At 31.5% G+C, this 20,086-nt stretch overlaps 3 protein-coding genes across 11 annotated transcripts in view; 1 reads left to right on the top strand and 2 right to left on the bottom strand.

Annotated features, from left to right (window-relative positions):
- Positions 1–10,404, top strand: part of LOC113393218 (peptidyl-prolyl cis-trans isomerase G-like) — a 149,292-nt gene extending 138,888 nt beyond the window's left edge. The window contains exons 1-15 of one of the 5 annotated variants that reach the window (XM_064215207.1): positions 1,649–1,738; positions 2,187–2,309; positions 2,531–2,617; positions 2,814–2,973; positions 3,216–3,386; positions 3,473–3,597; positions 3,917–4,023; positions 4,325–4,484; positions 6,275–6,360; positions 6,543–6,645; positions 6,979–7,098; positions 7,415–7,489; positions 8,052–8,180; positions 8,319–8,443; positions 8,743–10,404. In XM_064215207.1, the coding sequence (XP_064071277.1) occupies positions 3,234–3,386; positions 3,473–3,597; positions 3,917–4,023; positions 4,325–4,484; positions 6,275–6,360; positions 6,543–6,645; positions 6,979–7,098; positions 7,415–7,489; positions 8,052–8,180; positions 8,319–8,443; positions 8,743–10,109 (2,550 nt within the window). In that variant the 5' untranslated portion in view covers positions 1,649–1,738; positions 2,187–2,309; positions 2,531–2,617; positions 2,814–2,973; positions 3,216–3,233 and the 3' untranslated portion in view covers positions 10,110–10,404. Of the gene's footprint in view, positions 1–229; positions 509–1,648; positions 1,739–2,186; positions 2,310–2,530; positions 2,618–2,813; positions 2,974–3,215; positions 3,387–3,472; positions 3,598–3,916; positions 4,024–4,324; positions 4,485–6,274; positions 6,361–6,542; positions 6,646–6,978; positions 7,099–7,414; positions 7,490–8,051; positions 8,181–8,318; positions 8,444–8,742 lie in introns of those variants that run through there. The other 4 variants (XM_064215206.1, XM_026629999.2, XM_026629998.2 and 1 more) reach the window with 4 other exon arrangements.
- A 524-nt stretch (positions 10,405–10,928) lies between these two features.
- On the bottom strand, positions 10,929–15,071 carry LOC113393219 (uncharacterized). Its single transcript, XM_026630000.2, has 3 exons — positions 14,911–15,071; positions 12,030–12,180; positions 10,929–11,529 (listed from the first exon to the last, which is right to left on the bottom strand). The coding sequence occupies exons 2-3, from the start codon at positions 12,178–12,180 to the stop codon at positions 10,958–10,960; spliced, it is 723 nt and encodes a 240-aa protein (XP_026485785.2). The 5' UTR covers positions 14,911–15,071; the 3' UTR covers positions 10,929–10,957.
- Positions 15,072–19,044: 3,973 nt separating this feature from the next.
- Positions 19,045–20,086, bottom strand: part of LOC113393298 (collagen alpha-1(III) chain-like) — a 28,177-nt gene continuing 27,135 nt past the window's right edge. For all 5 annotated transcript variants that reach the window (XM_064215057.1, XM_064215058.1, XM_064215059.1 and 2 more), the window contains one exon: positions 19,045–19,941. In XM_064215057.1, the coding sequence (XP_064071127.1) occupies positions 19,364–19,941 (578 nt within the window). In that variant the 3' untranslated portion in view covers positions 19,045–19,363. The remainder of the gene's footprint in view (positions 19,942–20,086) is intronic.

Genomic DNA, 20,086 nt, shown 5'->3' with positions numbered 1-20,086 from the left:
AAAATAAAATTATAACAAGATAATTCTACATTATAGAAGAAATATTCCTCATTGTATACTAAAAAACTTAAAATAAAAGGACAATTACGATATAAAGTTAGTTTCTTCCAAAGTATTTACATGAGATTTAAAAAACGGTACAGTTACAATTTTAATAGCTATTTGTAGTCGCTTAAAATTTTTATTTTTCTAGCCATAGACAAAAAAATAATCTCAAACCGCGCGCGCTCTGTATCTGCCATCTTTTTAACATGGCGATTGATCACATTTGTCGTAATTAGTGTTAGTAGCGTCGGTTTTCTAATATAATATTACGTATAACCATGGATAGTGATATTAATCTATTGAATATCATTATTTGATTTAACAGAGTTATTTTACTTAGTGATATCTGAAAATCAGTATTTTCTATATTAAGGCATTCACACGCCTTTAGGGAAGTCTAACCCCAAGCCGCTTACTTTAAGTTATTGATTTTTCTTGTTGTTCAAATATGATGATGTACACGGTAAGAATATTTTTTTAAATATATATATATGTAGGAAAGAACATGAATGCTCTTTACCTGATCTATTAATAGTTTTTATACATTGGTGATAAAAATGACCCGTATTGTTTTAATATATGAAACAACGCATTTTACGTTATGGACGTTACGGCGGATGCATTCTCAGATAACATATTTATATCATCGTTCTCATGAAACATTGCATTTTTTTAAATGTTCTCTATTTGATTGTTTTGAATTTTGTCTAAACTGTCATCAGATATTTTCAGAGGTTATGGCGGCTATTTTTTGTATGTAAATTTTACATGAAACGTTTTGATAATTAAGTAAAAGCTTTAGGTAGAAATAAATATATCTCTTTTCATTCACATACACACATTTAGCATTGTAAAGTGAGTGATTCACAATAATTGTAAAAAATAAAACTACCACTACAAAATATGTTTTAATTATTTCTTCTGTAAAATATGTTTTGTGAAAATAAACTGTCAATATGTTTCAGTGATTCCGTTTATTCAATTAAATTTCATAGTTATCATCAGTGTTTTTATCTTTTTACTTTTACTATACATTGCTTAAAAAAAATTAACTAAATCATAAATAAAACAATTATCTGTTTTATGCTTATGGTTAAAAATATGATTAAATAATTAAGAAGTATAAAAGGAGTTGTTTTGACTTGTTAAGTATATCAATAGATAATATCCTGCTAAATTCATATTGTTTATTATTAAACTATTTGGACATTTGAGAAAAAACATAAATTATGTACAAAAATATTTGGAACCATTGCTTAGTTTGTTAAAAATAATACAACATGTGGATTAAATATTATTGCACTTACTATTAATTGACCTCTTTTATATTATTTGTATTACAGCTTTAATTAAGGTTCCTATCAGTTATAAATAAACATAACAGAATCAATTTCATCAGAAAATTAATTTAAATTAGCAATATTAACATTCTTTTTCTCGACAATTGCCATTGGCCATTGCTATTGATTATATCCTAGGACAAGCTTTACCTACATTTCAAGTTGTAAATTTACCTCCACCTTCAAATGTTGAAGGTTTTTTGGTCTGATGGAGTAACATTTTAATAAACTCACAATCTTTTCACTTTAATATTATCTTTTAGGGCACAAGTACAGAGCAAGATACACGCTTCAGTGACAAAGAGAAAAAACTAATGAAGCAAATGAAGTTTGGAGATTGTTTGACGCAGCAGGTATTTTAGTGATACACTCAGATATAAAGTTTTTGTTTTTTTTATTTAATGTAGATAGACAAACTGCCAAATGAGCCACCTGGTGGTAAGTGGTAAGATTGACATTAGTGGTGTAAAAAATAGTAACCACTGTTGACATCTCTATTTAGCCACCAGCCTTGGGAACTAAGATCTTATCTTCCTTGTGTCCCTAGTTACTCTAGCTCACTCACCCTGCGAACTGGAACAAAACAATACTTAGTATTAATGCTTGGCTGTAGAATATGTGATGGGTGGATGGTATCTACCCAGATAGGCTTGTATAATGCCCTACCACCAAATAAAATTTGCTTTTTATTATTTAATTTTAGATTCTAAATGCATTTTTGTGTTTATTTTTAGTTAAAGAGATTACAAATGCTTTGTATAATAATATATAATACTGACTTTTATCATTTGTTATTCATAGGTGGACATGTCCAAGGTGAAGCTGGATGTGCTGAAGCCATGGATCACACAGAAGATTACCGAGATTCTTAAGATGGAAGATGATGTTGTCATCGACTATGTCAACAACCAACTTGAGGAAAAGGTGACTAACACCTTATTACTCTTTATATTAATATTTATAAACACATGTAATCATTGCAGTTTCCTTTCCTTTCCATTTTATATGTCTGAAACTTTTTACATTATATTGAATATAAAATGAAAGCTTACAATAACGCACAAGGAAACTGCAATTGAAGTATTATACCATTGTTAAATGTATATTCATTGGCTATGGCTATTTTTATGGTCCCCACCGGTTAGCGCGCCGCCGCCGCCGCCCGCCGCAGCTGCCCGCCGCCGCCGCCCGCCTCGCTCCACTCTTACGGAGGCCCTTAGCATTCTCAATCGGTATTTACGGGGAAATTAAATACTTAAACAATGCTAACTCAATAAAAAGTGCGTTGAGGACGATATGTCTCGTGAGCTCAAGTAGCATACGAAGTTCTGGAGGCGTTCAGAGAGATACTTGACTCGTGGTAGGGAAGTCTCCTTCGTTAGGCTTTGCGGTCAGCATAATGTGGTTGTGTTCGCAAAACCCTTACAGATGCAAGAATTTGAAGACAGCAGTGATGCCGTTCATCGTGCTTCGTAATCGTCGGCGGTAGCGGAGCAGGAGACGCCGCGCGACGCAGCGGCGCGTCGCTTCGCAGTCTCCTCGACTAGCTGCGACTGCTGCCCTCGTCTGCACACTTAATTAAAATCATGTACTTAATAGTATAAAATTCGCTTCCCTGCCCGAGTCATTTTTGTCGTATTTATGACGCACAGATAGCCTTCGAACGACGCTCTGGACGCCTCGTTGAGCCGAATTTTATTTTCTCCGAACCGACAATTCTGTATTAGAACGCCATATGTGTAAGGGATCTACTCAGCCTGTGTGTATAGCTCCGTTTAATGATCACTAATTAATTATTGTTTTCTTCCGTTCCGCTTCCTCGCCTCCCAGTTCCCATGTCCAAAGAAAATGCAGATCAACTTAACTGGATTCCTCAACGGAAAGAATGCTCGGCTGTTCATGGGAGAACTGTGGGAGCTGTTGCTGAGCGCACAGGCGAGCGAGAACGGCATACCGGAGTCCTTCACGCAGCAGAAAAAGGAGGAAATAAAGAAAAGAATGGTTTGTACACTATAATATATAGAAGGATAACATAAATATTTAATATTTATGAACCCAAAACTTAACTTTGAATATAACTTCTATAGGAGGAGCAACAAAAAGACAAGGACAAAGATAAAGATCGTCGCAGGTCGCGGTCGCGGTCTCGGCGGCGCTCTCGAGACCGGCGTCGCTCACGGTCCAGGTCACGTGACCGTTCTTCTGACAGGAAGTACGATCGCCTAATGGCATATCATATAAATATAATATTTATAAAAGAATGGGTTCTGAAGTTACAATTTAACCAATCCACATGCAAACCAGTTCTAGTCCAAAATAAATTTAGTAAAAAACCTTTATAGTAGCTAAAAATATGTTAAAATTGTTACTTAAATCACACATATTTGAAATTTTATCATTATTAATTAATAACTTATACAATAGTCTGTAAGTTGTGTGTGTTTAAATAAGATAAGGTCATCCGGTAAGATACTTGTGCAATGAAACAAAATGTACAATTTATTTTCTAAATTATAATTATGCAATTTTAGACATCGCAGTGGAGGCAGCCCTCGCCGTTCACGAAAACGCAGTCGTGATAAAAGTAGCCAGTCCAAACCGTCGCATGTAGATGAAATCAAGCTACCAGAGCCGAAAGGTAGTCTACATTTACAACTGTATTATGTTACTACTACATATTTATAAATAGCATATACTTAAAGAGCAAAGTCTTATATATATCAATGATCTTTGCAATAAACTTTGCTCTTTAAGTATATGCTATTTATATATATGTAGTAGTAACATATTATATATATAACGTTTTTTAAAATAGTAGTAGTTTTCGTAGCAGTAAATTGTCATGAGAACAATATTCTGCTGCTGAAACGTGTGAATTGTGTTCATTCATGTTTATGTCACACGTTTTATTTAAAAATACTTAATTCTTTATTGCTTAGAAAATGGAAAGTCACCTGAGAAAGTTGAAGAACCTGAAAATAAGGAAGAAGTGAACCATAACTCGACAACTGAGACTATTAAAGAAGATAACCAAGAAGAGCCAGTGAAGGAAGAGAAAACTGAAACTGAAACTAAATCTAGATCTGCATCGCCAGAAAAGTATGTTGACAAAATTATAACAATCCAAAAACTTTCCACATAATTTTGTTACTTTTTTAAAATAAGTTTTTTAAAATAGCTATAAAGCTTTATAGTTTTAAATTAGCTAACCACCCTAGATTAGAGGATGGGTATATGAGACTAAGAGATGCTTAAAATCGTTTTAGAGTGGCACATAATTCTCTTACTTTATTACTGTTTGTATTATAAATGAACATGTTTGAGATAAACTTAAAGATCTAACATAACAGATTTTCAATGTGCATTGTTAAAAACAAATGAAACTAAAGTTATGACAATAGTATGATCAGAGGTATGCAACAAGAGCAACAAGTACAGCACTAAATACAGATAGGCCAGTCAATAAAGCCCATGAAGGTCAAGTAATGAGTATCATTATGATTTTTTGATATGTGGTTTCGGACGTTAAAATAATAATAAATTAAAATTTTCAACCCTCTGGGGTGAACGCTAGGGGGTTGAGAGGGTGAAAAGCGTTTTTGCTTATAATTTTGTGAAAAAAATTGTTAGATGGGTGAAAATTGTACAGAAGATGTAAATAATTATAACTTACCTTGTATTAAAATTTCGACCTTTTTTGTTTAGTTCAAAAAAAAAAGTTATTAACAAAAAATAATGTTTTTTGAACAGTGGTAAAAACTTGTTTAAATGGATTGAAATGTTTATAGAAAGTTGTTAATTAGTAATTAATTGAAGTGTCACCCTAAATGTTACTTGTTTTGTTGTTTTTTCATAAACAAATTCAAATTTAACAATAATAAATGTGAAAAAAAAGGGGAAATTAGGGCAAAATGATAGATAACTTAGAAAAGTGTCTTTAACATTCGTATTACAGGTACGATTTTTGCAAACAACATTTTATTATTATTTGTTAATTAACAATTACATTAATATCATTGTTTTTAGTTTACTCAAAAAAGAGCAAAACCATTGAAAATTCGAACAGATTGAACGAAGCAATTAAACAGCGATCCTTATGATCGTTTCAACAGTGCTACTTAAAAAATTAAATAAACAATTACAATAATTAATAACATTTGAAGAAATTTATTATTATATTCATAAAACAAAGCATTTAAATTTACATTACACATTCTCTTTTCACACATCCTAACAACACTAAGGTAATTTTACAAGTAGAAATGTTCAAATAAATAAGGTACAAAAAACATTCTTTTTTGATAATAACTAATTCTGCACTAAACAAAAAAGGTCGAAATTTTAATACAAGGTAAGTTATAATTATTTACACCTTCTGTCCAATTTTCACCCATCTAACAATTTTTTTCACAAAGTTATAAGCAAAAACGCTTTTCACCCTCTCAACCCCCTAGCGTTCACCCCAGAGGGTTGAAAATTTTAATTTGTTATTATTTTAACGTCCCAAACCACATAGCAAAAAATCATAATGATACTAATTACTTGACCTTCATGGGCTTTATTGACTGGCCCATGAGAGAACCAAACATTAGGAGTTCACCTGTTTAATTTTTCAATTTCCAACTTTTTTCCAATAATGAAAGCATTATTATTTGATCACTTAAAATTTCGTTCTTAACATCTATCTCAATTTTTTTTTAATATCTTTAATTTTTTATTTAACCATGTCAGTTTTTTATTAATATTATTTGAACACTATTTGATGGTAATACTCTAAAAATATGCATGAGTTGACATATCCTCAGCTTCACGTACATATAATTCAACAAAGTCAGCATTAGTTTTATTATACTGTAACTTATTGTTTATAATTTATGATATTTCGTTAGGCCAGCAGCTGAAAAAGAAGAAGAAAAACCTGTTGAAAAAACGCGCAATTCGTCTAGTGAACGCAGATCTTCATCTGCATCATCACGTAAGTTCCTGTTTAAGACATCTTTTTATTTACATAAGTTGTTTATCAACACGTTTATCTAGCGCGGTGAAGATTAGAACATGGGAATGTAAACTTAAGATTCATCATCCAAATCTTTTGTGTGTTTTTTCGTATCTTATTTCCATAAACAGTGAATGATACATATTTTTTTATCTATGAAGGTGGGAGTGCTAAGAAGAGATCTTCACACAAGAAAAGGCAGTATCGTTCCAATCGTGACTCATCTACAAGTGTTAGTCCAAGACGCAGTTCACGCAGGGAGAGGTAAAAATTTATACTTCTAGAACTCGAATTAATCTTCATTACATTTTGTAAGATGCACTTTTTATTAAGATAGGAAAAAATACTATGAATATTAATTTTCTATGTGTTTAAAGTAAATCTTTATTGTTTGGCTTGAAACTAAAAATCAGGATCCACCTTGCTTATATTTAAAAAAATATATACAGATCTGTTTGAAATTTTAGTAAATTTTTTTAAGTATTGGAGAAATAAAATATTTAAGCAACTAAGATTATATTTGCCGTTACGTTTGTTCAATTTTCGATTAAGCTCGATCATTTTTACTCTTATTATTCAAAATGTTCTTAATATTAGGAGCAAGTCTCGTCGTCGCAGCAGTCGGCGTCGCTCGGTGGACCGCCGCGAACGGGAGCGGGAGCGCGAGCGAGAGCGGGAGAGGGAGCGACGTCGACGTGAGCGGGAACGCCGCGAGAGGTACGTGGAATTATTTGCTTCATTACATATTATAATTTATTCAATCATAATCAATTAAAACCGAATGCGCTTAAAGATCTGCGTCGAAGCGTAACGCCTTACGCGTTTACTATTTTCTATTTTTACTGCTCCGTTTAATTTAGTTTAATCGGTTTTATAGGTAGTTTTATATTGAGACTATATTTTTGTCAATTATTAGTAAAGTTATTATGAGTTACGAGTTTACTATTATTATCAACAGGGTAGTGTTATCGCTTGTTAATATACGACATTTTTATACTATATTTGGTTTTAACATATAAGTTATAAACGCCAGGTCGCGAGAACGTCGCCGATCGCTTGAAAGACGTAGACGCTCACGTTCACGCTCTCGACGACGTTCAAGAGACAGGTAATTTCCTTTTGTTTTTTCCCTTTCATCTTGTTACTTTAAAACTACACATTTTATATTTATTACAATATATTTTGATTTTTAATACGATCTGTTTTTTTTTTCTTAATTTTTTTAACATTAATGTTTTAGTCGTGTTATTTTTACTGTAAATAATATCTATAAAGTATCAAATACTTTATAGATATGTTAATTAGTCCTATACCCCTATTACAATGTATATTCAGACTTTTAGAATATACAAACCTTCAAAAAAAATTGCTCATTAAATATTTAAAAACTATGTGAAAAAAAAAGAAATATATTTGGTTTATTAAAACCCTTATTTGCACGCTTATATGAATTATATTACACGTATATAACGAATGCTTGTAATTATTTGCTTACAAATAGAAATCTTCGACATAATTTATGTCGAATGCAATAGACATAGAAATTGACTTCAATATTATGTGAAGTCATAACAGGAATAAGAATGAATGATATGCAATTAATAATTATTGTGTTGTAGTGTGAACAATTTAAGTTTAATTTTGCCATAAATAAATATAATAACGTTTAGGTCTCGCGATCGTAGACGTTCGCGTTCCCGCAGGCGTACGCGTTCTCGCCGTCGTTCCGGGCGTCGCTCGCGCGACCGGCGATCGCGGGACCGGCGCTCGCGCGACCGGCGCACCAGAGACAGGTCAAGGTATGTAGCAAATAGCAATACAGTTTTTAAAAATTTATAAAAATATTCAGTCGTATTTGTTGTTGAATAGGTATATTTTGTTTGGATGATTTGTATGTTACTTTTTTTATAATAAATAATCTTTATACTTTTCACTAGGGATAAAAGATCAAGAGATCGCTCCGGAAAAGAGAGACGATCGAGGGATAGAAAGTCCCGCGATAGGAGGTCGAGCGATTTGATTAAGGAGCGCTTGGAGAAATCTGTATCCATACCGCGTAAAGGTAGCAAAATTTTTTTTTCCTGTTGTTAGTAAATCTTTTACGTGTATTAAAGTACCAAGAAGTATATTATTACGAGGTTTTAGTTTATTTTATATCGACGGAAGAGAGAACGGACATTGTTTTTTGTCATATGAAAAAAATACTTTAAATAGAAAAAAATGCTTTATAATGCGTTATAATTGCATTGTTTGCCTAACATTTTTGTATTCGATCTTTACCGGCACTCTCCTAATGCTGGATTTCAGAGCGACAAAATTAAATGACATGTACTTACCTAATTTATATGTTTTTTTTAACAGAAAACTTGGAAAAACTACGCAAGAAATCTCCTGAACGAGTATCTGTTCCTCGAGAACGCTCTAAGGAACGCGTATCGAGTTCTAGTCGTGAATCATCTGTAGTAAATGAAAAAACAGTTTCTCAAAATGAAAGCCAGATAAAACCAGTTCAATCATCTGACGATGAAGATAGGGAAGATTTCATTGCCGTACCGGTTCTCAGAGAGTATTCAAAGAGTCTATCTCGGACACCTTCACCATTCCTAAGAAAGCATGAAATTGAAAACAAAAAATCTGATAAATCTGGTGATGATGCTTCTGGAAAAGAACAAAACGAAGAAGAAACTGCTAAAGTTCAAGAAGCAAAGAAATCTAAACGTAAAGGAAAGCAATCTGAATCGGACAGTGAAAGTAGTGAAGAAGTCTCTAAATCTAAAAGCAAATCTAAACTGAAACGTAAAGAGAAACCCACTTCAAAAAGGTCTAAGAAGACAAAGAAGGAAAGCTCTTCAAGTGAGAGTGAGTCCGATGATTCTTCCTCAAGTGATTCAGAAGAGGATAGAAAGAAGAAAAGCAAAAAGAATGCTAAAAAGAAGTTAGCAAAAAAGTCCCGTAAGAAGAGAGCTCGATCTTCGAGTTCAGAATCGAGTTCTGAGGAGGAAGTGAAGCATAAGAGTTCTAAAAGTAAACAAAAGAACATTCCAGAAGAATCTGATATTGACAAGAAGTCGAAAAAACGGGGTAAAGATTCAAATACTGAACGCTCGAGGCCAGATAAAGAAAATAAACAGGTAAAGACTAAAAAAGCTGACAATTCAGAAGATTCCCACGACGATAGCTCGGACAGTGACGAGAAATCAACTAAAAAGAAAGCTAAGCATGATTCTACTTCATCTGAAAAAGAATTGAGACGAAAGAAAGCAGATCCAGCTAAAGAAAAAATAGCTTCGCCTGAAGTCACTAAATCCAAGAAAGGTGAAGAGAAACCTTCTAAAATTAAGCACGCTGATGATATAAAGTCAAAATCCCGCGATGATGGTGAGAAAAAAGCTAAGAAGAGAGAGAAAGAAGATTCCTCATCTGACAGTGACCAAGTATCAAAGAAAAAACCTAGGAAGAAGGTATCAGATTCTGAATCAGATTCGGACAGCGATGAACCTAAAAAGTCTAAAAAGGCTAAGAAACATAAGAAACACTCAAAGAAGCATAAGAAACATAAAAAACACAAGAAAGCTTCTAAGCGAAAAGATGATTCTTCTGACAGTGACGAAGCAGAAGAGGAAGAAGAGGAGGAGGGTAAGGTGAATAACGAGGACTTGGAAAAAAAACTTCGTGAAAGGGCATTGAAGTCTATGAAAAAGCAAACTAGCGTGTCTGGGTCAGATTAACATTTAAGAAATAAATTTTATTCAAAATTGCGATAATGTTCAACTGATTGTTCATCCAAATCAAATATTTGTGCTGTTTTGACTAAGTAATAATTGTTATGGTTGAACTTTTTTTGATATTCGTTACATTGAATAGGATTAATTAAGTAAGCATACATTTCAGTGGTGACTTTTTCGATAAAACTTTAATGTTCATTAAATACGCTATGTAACTAAAAATTTTTAATGAAGTAGGAAGTATGATTTTAAGATTACGTGTATGTCTTTGTTAGTAATAAAATTTGCTAATTATGCATTATTGTTTTATTATTTAAATAAATAAATGTAGTTATATTAATTAAAGTTACAGATTTATAACATCATTAAATATAAAATGGTCACATTTTTAATACCTGAAGTAGAAACTCGTTTGTATAAACGTCGTTTGTCTTGGATAATGAATAATTATAGCATCATCATTTTATTACAATAGATTCACACATACATATTTTTCTTATCAAAACAAAAATAAAATCAATAGATTGGATTAGTTATCACAATAATACTTCTTTGGTTGTTATAATACATACATCGTGTATTACTTTTAAATGGAACAGATAAAGGGATGACAATATTTGAAGCCCGCTTGTTTCTTTTAATTAATTCGAAAAAACGCTTAAAATTATTTTACATTATAACATTTCGTCTCAAATGACGCATTAGAGGCATCTAATTGTAAATTTTGTCTAATAATAATACATTTTATTAGTATATGGTTAAGTAATCCTTAGTAATTAAAATTAAACTTTAGTCTTAACAATACGTATCAAACTAGTTGCCTTTTTGTGTCAATCGTTATCTCTTTTATATTATCTCCGCGTGTAACCTCTATAGCCGGTTACCAAGCTAGGTGTTACACCACTGCTGTAAATATTACCGAAACCGCCTTTTTTATTATAATATCCGTATCCAAGGTGACCACCGCCTTGATAATTAGGATTGTTATAGCCGCTGTAAGAGGCTAAGCCACCATTGCCCCCGAAGCCTCCGTATCCTCCATTACCTGCGTATGCGCTACCTTCATATCCACTGGGGCCATACCCCGGCGAAGAGTAACCACTAGGACCAAATTCATTTGGAACATATCCACTTTGCCTATATCCGCCGGGAACGAATTTATTGGAGTTATATCCGTTTGGGATATTGCCTCCATACCCCTTATATGCACCATAACCTTCATTACCCCCAAAACCATTTAGTTCATTGTAACCCAAGTTGTTATGACCGACATAACTATAATCTTTGAGCGAGTTGTCATAACCATCGAATCCTTTAGAGGCGAGGTTGTTACTGTATTTATCATCTATTGTTCCATAACCTGTTACTGAAAATCCGTAGCCACCAGGATTGCTTCCGCCCCAGTCCGAATACTGATGCGAATCTGTAAATAATAGAAATAATTTTTAATATTTGTTATAATATTAAGTCGTTTTTCTATTTTTTCTAATAGTAATACTTGCTATAGTATATGACTTCCTCTACCTACCTACCTAATATCTATGCTCGTAATATAGGTTTTTACCCCATTTACTATATTAAGTCTATAAAAGATGTGCTGTCGTAGACGTTTAAATTTCCCTTCGATCTATTAATATTCAACATTTAAACACTATGTCCGTATTCTAACTACAAAATATTGTTAAAATTCTCATATAAATCGGAGTTTTGGGTCAATCCGGTACAAAATGAACTTATCTATACATAATATTTGCATTTGCACAATAAGTACAAAACAACATTGAAATTTACTTTTATAATGCAATAGACAAATTACTGTGTTTAATTTATAATTAATTATTAAAATACACATAAATAAAATAAAAAGTAGATATACAAATTAATGTAACAACAGAATTAAACAAATAAACTTCTGGAACTCACAAGAACTGGCTTCGGTTTTCAAATCATTGTTTAATTCACTTTTATCCTTCACTGTAGGAGATATATTCCTAAAATATTTTTCCTTATTTTCCGATGTCACCACTGTAACTGATATAATCAGCATCACTATCACATACATAATGCAAGCCATCTGTAAAAAGTTTATAATAATTATTTACATAACAGCATTTACATCAACTAATTATCTGCACACGGTTTCTTGTGTATCGGGATAAGCTCCAATGACTATAGAAAATTTATGAATTAAGTAGTTCTTTATTGACCTATTGCTGGGAAAATATCAGTACTTTCCTGTTACGAGAAGGCTTGGAACTGAGAACTTTAGACAACTAAGGGTGAAACAGGGTAAAATAATACTTGAAACCTTTAGGTTCTCACGATGCCAAGCTGAAAATATTGTTCAAATTGTCACCCATGTTTTTTTTTTCTAATATTTTTTATAGTCATATCGTATCCACTGTACCTTCTGGATGGTATAAGAAAATACTCCCTGTTGTATACGATAAGTAGTAAAAAAATGTACAATTTTGAATGTTCACATATTAGAATTCAGTAATTGTTTTCAGGGTCTACGAAATATGAGTAATGATAATGGTCCTTAATACAAATTAACATGGGTAATTATAACTACGCGAAGGTAAACTTTACTTGTACGTAAGCGTTTAAAATTCTGACCCTCATAACAATATTTACTGTGAATTGTTTGCTAGACAATTCACAGTACAATCAGCCAAATGGAAAAAAATATATAAATACTAGCTGTTACCCGCGGCTTTGCTCGCGTAGAATATGAATAATTTAATATATTTACAAATTAACTTAAAATATTACGTTAATGTAAGACCTCTTTGTTGACATTGGTGTGTATTTCGTAACTTCAAAAATGACGGACTTCCAGACTAACCTGTATACGAAATGTTAACCCAATTTCCCTCTTTAGGCGTAAAATATCCAGAAACAATTAAATGCGAATCAAATCATTGTTAATCGGTATCCCAAAAATAAAGTTTCCTGCTTCTAACTTCAAAAATGACGGACTTCCAGACTAACCTGTATACGAAATGTCAAACCCTTATTTCTCCCCTTTAGGGGTAGAATTTCCAAAATTAGTGGGTGTCATGATATTTTAGTTTATAAGTGTACAGCCTAAAATAAAAGTTTTATGCTTCTAGTTCTAAAACTGACAATACTTTCAACAGCTTACAACCTTTCATCCCCCTTTTCAACCCTTTACAGCACTTTTTTCCTAATAAAAAGTAGCCTATGTCCTTTCTCAGACTCTAGACTATTTGTGTACCAAATTTCATTTAAATCGGTCCAGTAGTTTTGGCGTGAAAGCGAGACAGACAGACAGAGTTACTTTCGCATTTATAATATTAGAATGGATTGGTGGCATATTTCTATGCCTACTGCCTACTTATTACATTATTCGGTTGCTATACTAACAATAAGATAATTATCCTTAGATTTGAATAGAAATACTGGGATTCGTCATTGGAATACGTACTTTGCTTCGTTGATTTTGTTATTCCCTTATAGATTTTATAAGAGATTTTTTACTTAGTAAAATTAAAGTTAAAGTTAAAAGCTCAGCCAATTCCGGTTAGTTTAAATATCAACAATTTCCGATTATAAAGTATTGAGTACTTATTTGTTTAATAACTTTTATACACTTTTTTTAGCACAAAATCCTTTCTAAGAGAACAAAAATGGCAAAGTTACACAAAAAGGCAAACAACAGGTTTTAATTGTTTTTGTTCCGTGTGTACATTACTAAAAATAAAAGTTTGTTTGAAATTATATTTATTGAATTATGAAGTCATTTTTGGGTATTTACAAATAAAATAATATATTTTTTATAATATTAGCGTAACACTTAGATCGTTTTTGTAGTGGTAGGGTTTAATAAAATTAAGATTTTTAATTTATTCACAAAAAAATTGTTCCGTTTTTAGTTATTTCAAAAAGAAAAATAAATTCAAGTAAGTATCCCACTGCTGAGATAAGGAGCTTATTTCATCACGCTGCTTCAATGCGACTTTGTGGCTACACATGTGGTATCTGACGCAGACCTAAATATCATATGTAAATCTTTACATCTGACATCCGGTTATCTTAAGATTAAGGGAAACACTTCACTGCTGAGCAGTAGATGAACAATGAATACAATTAAGCGGATTTGAACCCAAAATCATCGATCAAGATTCATGTCTCCTAATCGCTGAACCCTCCCGGCTCCTATTAATAATGAAAAGTTATTTTTATACCACAAGGTTTTTCTTACTTCTCATCATTGTAAAAAAAACACTCGCGACACACATAGTTGAACATGAAGCTAGTAATTGTGTCGTTAAAGGAAAATGAAAAATTTTGGATCAAATAAATATATTTTTATCAGATCTTGCTTATCAAAAAATAAGAACATATTATTCGTATTAATAAAATTGTTGTTGTTACCTAGGCTCTTAGCTTTTCAGTATCTAATTATGTCATTAGTGAATATAAGTATAAATAGGTAAACATTGGACTCAATAGATATATCGAACACAAATTGTAACTAAATAGTTTGAAGGTACAAAATAAAAATTAACATAAAATAAAAAAGGATTATAAAAGCAAAAATATTACGTAACAATTAGTATTATAGTAATTACGCTATATTTGTTTTATGTCTTACGTTATATGTAGTTCTGTATAAATTTAATTCCCATATATTTTTAAATATTTTTTTTCGTTATCCTTAAATCAAAGAAATGAACTTAATTGTATCTTAGGAGATTAAAGGAGATTTTTTTGGAATCTATTAATCTATATTTTATTTAAACGTCTTTTTAATCAGATCTAAATAGGTAGAACTTACATTAGAATAGGTTTCCAACACTCGGCACTAGTATTGCGGATGAGTTTGAACGCGCTCTGCGTGCGTACGCGTACGGTAGAACCTTTATAAGCCGTGGGAGTTTTTGTCTTATAATTGACAATGGTAACTGACGGGTAATGAGTCTGTTTGTAGGCAATCCGTCCTTCTGTAAAGATGCAATGACGCAGACTAATTTTAGCATGATACAATGTGTCATTTTCCTTCGAGTAATAAAATCTCAGCTTACCTGTAGTAGTTGAGGTCAACACTATATTTGTGTAGTTTATTACTTGATTTATTCCGAACAGTCATTTAGGATGTGTGAGGAAGTATGCATAGATATAATATGAAAATTAAATAGGAAAGCAAAATTTAACGAAAGCACAAAGTGCAACAGACATACTAAACCTATATAAATCTATCCTCTACATATCCTCTACCTTAGTGGTTTTTAGTGTTCAAAATAAATAAAGACATAAATAGGAATTTATGAAAAAATATATTGAGTTGTTTTTTTTTTCTATAGTAATGAATAGACTTTTGTATCATAATTATGTACACTTAAACATCTATATGTGAAATTTCGATAAATATGGCTGTTTTTAGCTAGTGTCCCCGTGCGAAAGTCCCGCCGACCATCACCATAAAAGTTTTTATGTTCGGTGGGAAAATTAACGCCTATTAATATTAAATATATTTTGTGGAACACTGCACCAATTTTCAATCTGCAGTTCTATTCAGTCCAGCCACTAATCTCTATTTTAAAGCGGTGCGAGGTTGTGAGCGAGACTCGAGCGTCATCTCCACTCGGATGAAAGTCACCTGAGGGAGAACTAGAGAGTTGAAACTTTTCGTTTATGCAATTCTTTTATCTTTAATAATCTCTATCCAATATTTTTAAATTTAATTGAATTGTATTTGCAATCTTATTTTATTTTATTTTCATTAGGACAACCAACAGTAGATACAATAGCACATCCAAAATAAAAAATAAAAAATTACATTTCAAAATTATCAAGGCAAAAGTTCTACTACTTACAGGTCGTCTCATCATGCATTATCATATTACACAATGTAATTATTGAAAATATGAATTAAACATAAGCATAATAATTAAAAATAAGAAATACAATACATTTTTTAAACTATTATATAATAAATAATTAATAAGATAAACCATATGATTAGAATTGAGCACAAATGAAATTCTTTATTTTTCGTTTGAATTGAGGTCGACTATCGTGACATATGTCTAAATCTTTTACTTTAATACTGATGGTGATGTATAACAATGATAATCTCCATATGATGGAATTCCTACCTAGTTGCGTTTTATATAATCTGGTATAAAAGAAATGGCTCATATTACGGGAATTAATGTGAGGGTCGTTTAAATAGAATTTTGATAAAAGTTCCGGACAGTCAATATTATTATTAAATAAATTAAATAAAAATTTCATTGACAATATTTTTCGTCTATTCTCCAGACTTTGTATATTGAACAGATTGCATCTTTCATTATAAGACTTTGAATTTATCCTAAATCTATATGATAGTTGACGAAGAAACTTTTTTTGTATATTCTCGTCTCTATTAATGTGCAATTTTTAACACGGTGACCAAATTAAGCAACAATATTCTAATCTGCTACGCACGAAATAATTAAAGAGACTTAAAACAGTTTCACTCCTTTTCAAGTCTTTGGAGCACCTTAGAACAAAGCCTAGTGATTTGTTTGCTATATCAAGAGCTTTATCTATATGCAGTTTGAAATTCAATTTATTATCCAATATGATGCCTAAGTCACGAATCCTGTCAACTTCCTTTAATTATATATTTTTTATATAATAAAAATAAAATATTTAAAATAAGAAATCGTTGGCGATGATAAAATTTAATTGGTAGCGCTTTTTGCAAGGTCGTCTGGGTAGGTAACATATTCTATAACAACAATACACAGTAAGTGAGTGAGCTAGAGTAACATGCACAAGTGACATAACATGTACCACCCCAATGTTGGTGGCGAACTTGCGATATATTGTTATGCTTACGGGGCAAATGTCTATGGGCGGTGGTGATCACTTACCATTATCAGGCGGCCCACGTAAGCGTTCGCCTATCTCTAGAATAAAAAATAGTAAGTATAAATGACATTTTATATTATAATATGTACGTACATGCATGTCTGAAATTACGTATATTCTTTTTTTGCATGTATTAAGCTAAATATTTACTTGTACACAATATGTATCGGTACGTTAATGTACTCTTCTATATATACATACGTTCAGCGATAACTTTGCGATTTCCTTAATGTTTTACGTACATTTTACTTGAGTCATTACAGAAACACAAAAGGTAAAGTAATATCAAAAGGCTGTGTTATGTATAAAATAATATTATTGTAGTTATTACGATCTTCAATCGGTGAAAATTATTCATTAATGAAGTTTTCTTGCTTTTACGCTCGACCGAGTAGAGGATGTCGTGTCAAGGCCACAGCTATGACCGTAGCTTCAGTTTGTTATTTTAGTTTAGTAAAACAATTAGATACATTCGTCATATTAAACGTGGAACAAGGATATAATACGATCTTTAATGAGTACTGCAATAGACTTTTTTCTTGAGAATTACAAGTCGAATTTCTGTTAATGTAAATTGAAAGTCTTCGTGGACTTATAATATGCATTAGTTAAATATAATACATTAAATATTAGTTAGCAGGAGCAAACCCTATATAAATTTAGGACTTAATACTTTAATAATTTTAACTTTAATATTTTATTTTAGAAAAACATAAATTAAAATATAATTACAATAAAAAAGGGAAATATGCTCCCAATAGGAATCAATATACGTAGAACGTAATTTGTATGTATAATAATAAAATAAACTAAGATATAATATAAGAATATTTTGTTAGGTAATGTCAATTTACATTATTTACTGTTTGGCGTTCATTAGCATGTATATAAGAAACTATACTAAGATAGTTATTATACCATACTCGTAATTATATATTACACATTAACAAGACAAATGTGTTTTGTTAGTAAAACGATTGCACTTAATTTTTTTAAAGTCAAATTCGGTGTACTATTATTTTATACATATAAATGCTTTAAAAGGAATTATGTTCCATAATGTCCTCACTATTCCAAAACTGTAAGTATGTGTGCTTTTTGTCTTCGTAAGAATACAACAAAGGCCTTGCAGTGACCTGCAACGACATATTTAAGTCACGGTCATCAGTGCTAAGGATTGTATTAATCATATCTAAAATTGTCAAAACACATACTTTAATCTCCTCATTATAAATTGCTTTTAAGGCAGAGTAGTTTTAAATGAATATTAACATCATTTTTTTAGAGATAACTGAGTCCGTAGAAGAATAAACCATATATATGTATAATATATGGTTACGGATAAACCAGTAATATTAATAAAATATATTATATTATAACGCTGTAATTATTTTTTATACGTGCTACCTTATACTCATTGAAAAGCACTCGTAGAAAGTAAATTTCGAATGTGTCTCCATTAATTTTGAAATATATATTAAAATGTGCATTTTGTAATGAAGTTATTTTAAGCGGCTTACAGTAGAGTGAACTGGCAGAAACCGTCACGTAAGGAAAATGCGTTATGTCCCTCCAAGCGAACTTTCACTCTCAATATCTGTTTTTCTTCTTTACTTATTTTTTGTTATCGTTTTGATTCACGCGGGATTTAACATAACAATATTATTTCTTGTCATTTTATTATTCTCAAACGTTGTTAATTTATTTCATTGTTAATAACATTCAATACATAATATAAAGCGAATGTAAGTACGATCCAAATGGGGTGTCCTAGGACACCTCTACTTTTTAAGTTTATTTTAACATAATGCAATATTTTTATATTAAAGTCAACGAAGAAAAAAAAATTGTATTTTAAACTAACGTTAGATTTTAATTTCGTTTAACTCCTAATTTATAATACCTATCTGGTAATGTCAAATGTCGTATTATAACATTATCGAGTCATAATTATACACATTTTGGATTGTCCTTAATTTTAATCATGTGAATGTTGTTGCTTTGCATTGTTCAACAAATAGAGAAAGACGGGAAATAAAAAGACGATGAATAAATTATAGATATATTTATTTATTTACTCTTAAATCTAAACAATTGACCTTGTTTATGCCACAAATTGTAAAAAACTATGTATTAAAATATAAAAAAGAAATTTATTCAAGTCAAGTACAAATTACATTTGTAAATATTACATACTGGTCATATTTAATGATGATATTTTGAATTTAAAATCATCTTTCTTTTCTGAACTTATCAGAAAATAAATATTAAATTTGTAAAATATTTTGAAATCGTCCAAGATATTGTCGGTCGACCTCAAAATAACTCTTAACCTTATTTAAAATTTTACTAACCATAAATCTAAGCATTTATGTGTGATTTTTCACGTGTTTTTTCACCTTCTTGTCATTTGTTACTTCATCGAGCACTCTGGCATGAACGGCTATCCTCTTAAGGCTTCTTCGGGGTGGTTTGATTTCATTTTTCAATAGATTTTCAAGTTCTGTCAATGATTTAATTTCCTTCAAATCATTAAGATCTACACTACGCCCACCATTTAGTCTTCCAAAGTATCGATACACATCTCTGCTTGCTTGGCATTGAGCACAGTTGTATGGAACTGATACTGCATTGGGGAAGTTCTGTTGCGCCGTTTGCATTTCAGTGTTATTTCCTGGGCAATTGGGTACAAAAACTACTGGAATAAAACCTATTATTCCATAAGGAGTGTAAGCTTGGTTGCTATTCTGATTATTTTGAGACTGTGACACAGTATTTGAGTCATTATTGCCCGGATTTAAAAGGTAACAAGGGCATGATCCAGGGCTTGGCACAATTGGTAAGGGGTAAGGTATGACGTATATCGGGAACGGTGGCATTTGACTTGATGGAGGATAGACGGGAGGTTGTACTCCAGTTCCAGAAGGTTGTCCCATAGTATTATCTCCTGCAACAATGATAAAAAATCGGTTAAATTAAAAATAATAAAGAAAAGACGACTACGATGACTTTTCTAGACTAGCCTACTACTAGCGTAGTGCTCGATTAAGTTTTCCAACGGCAACATGTATACGACACCATAGGACTTTGCA

This window comes from Vanessa tameamea, chromosome 6, assembly GCF_037043105.1.
Source record: "Vanessa tameamea isolate UH-Manoa-2023 chromosome 6, ilVanTame1 primary haplotype, whole genome shotgun sequence".
NCBI classification, from domain to species: Eukaryota; Metazoa; Arthropoda; class Insecta; order Lepidoptera; family Nymphalidae; genus Vanessa; species Vanessa tameamea.
The sequence above is the reverse complement of the archived record's forward strand: the minus strand, read 5'-3'. Positions and strand labels throughout refer to the sequence as shown.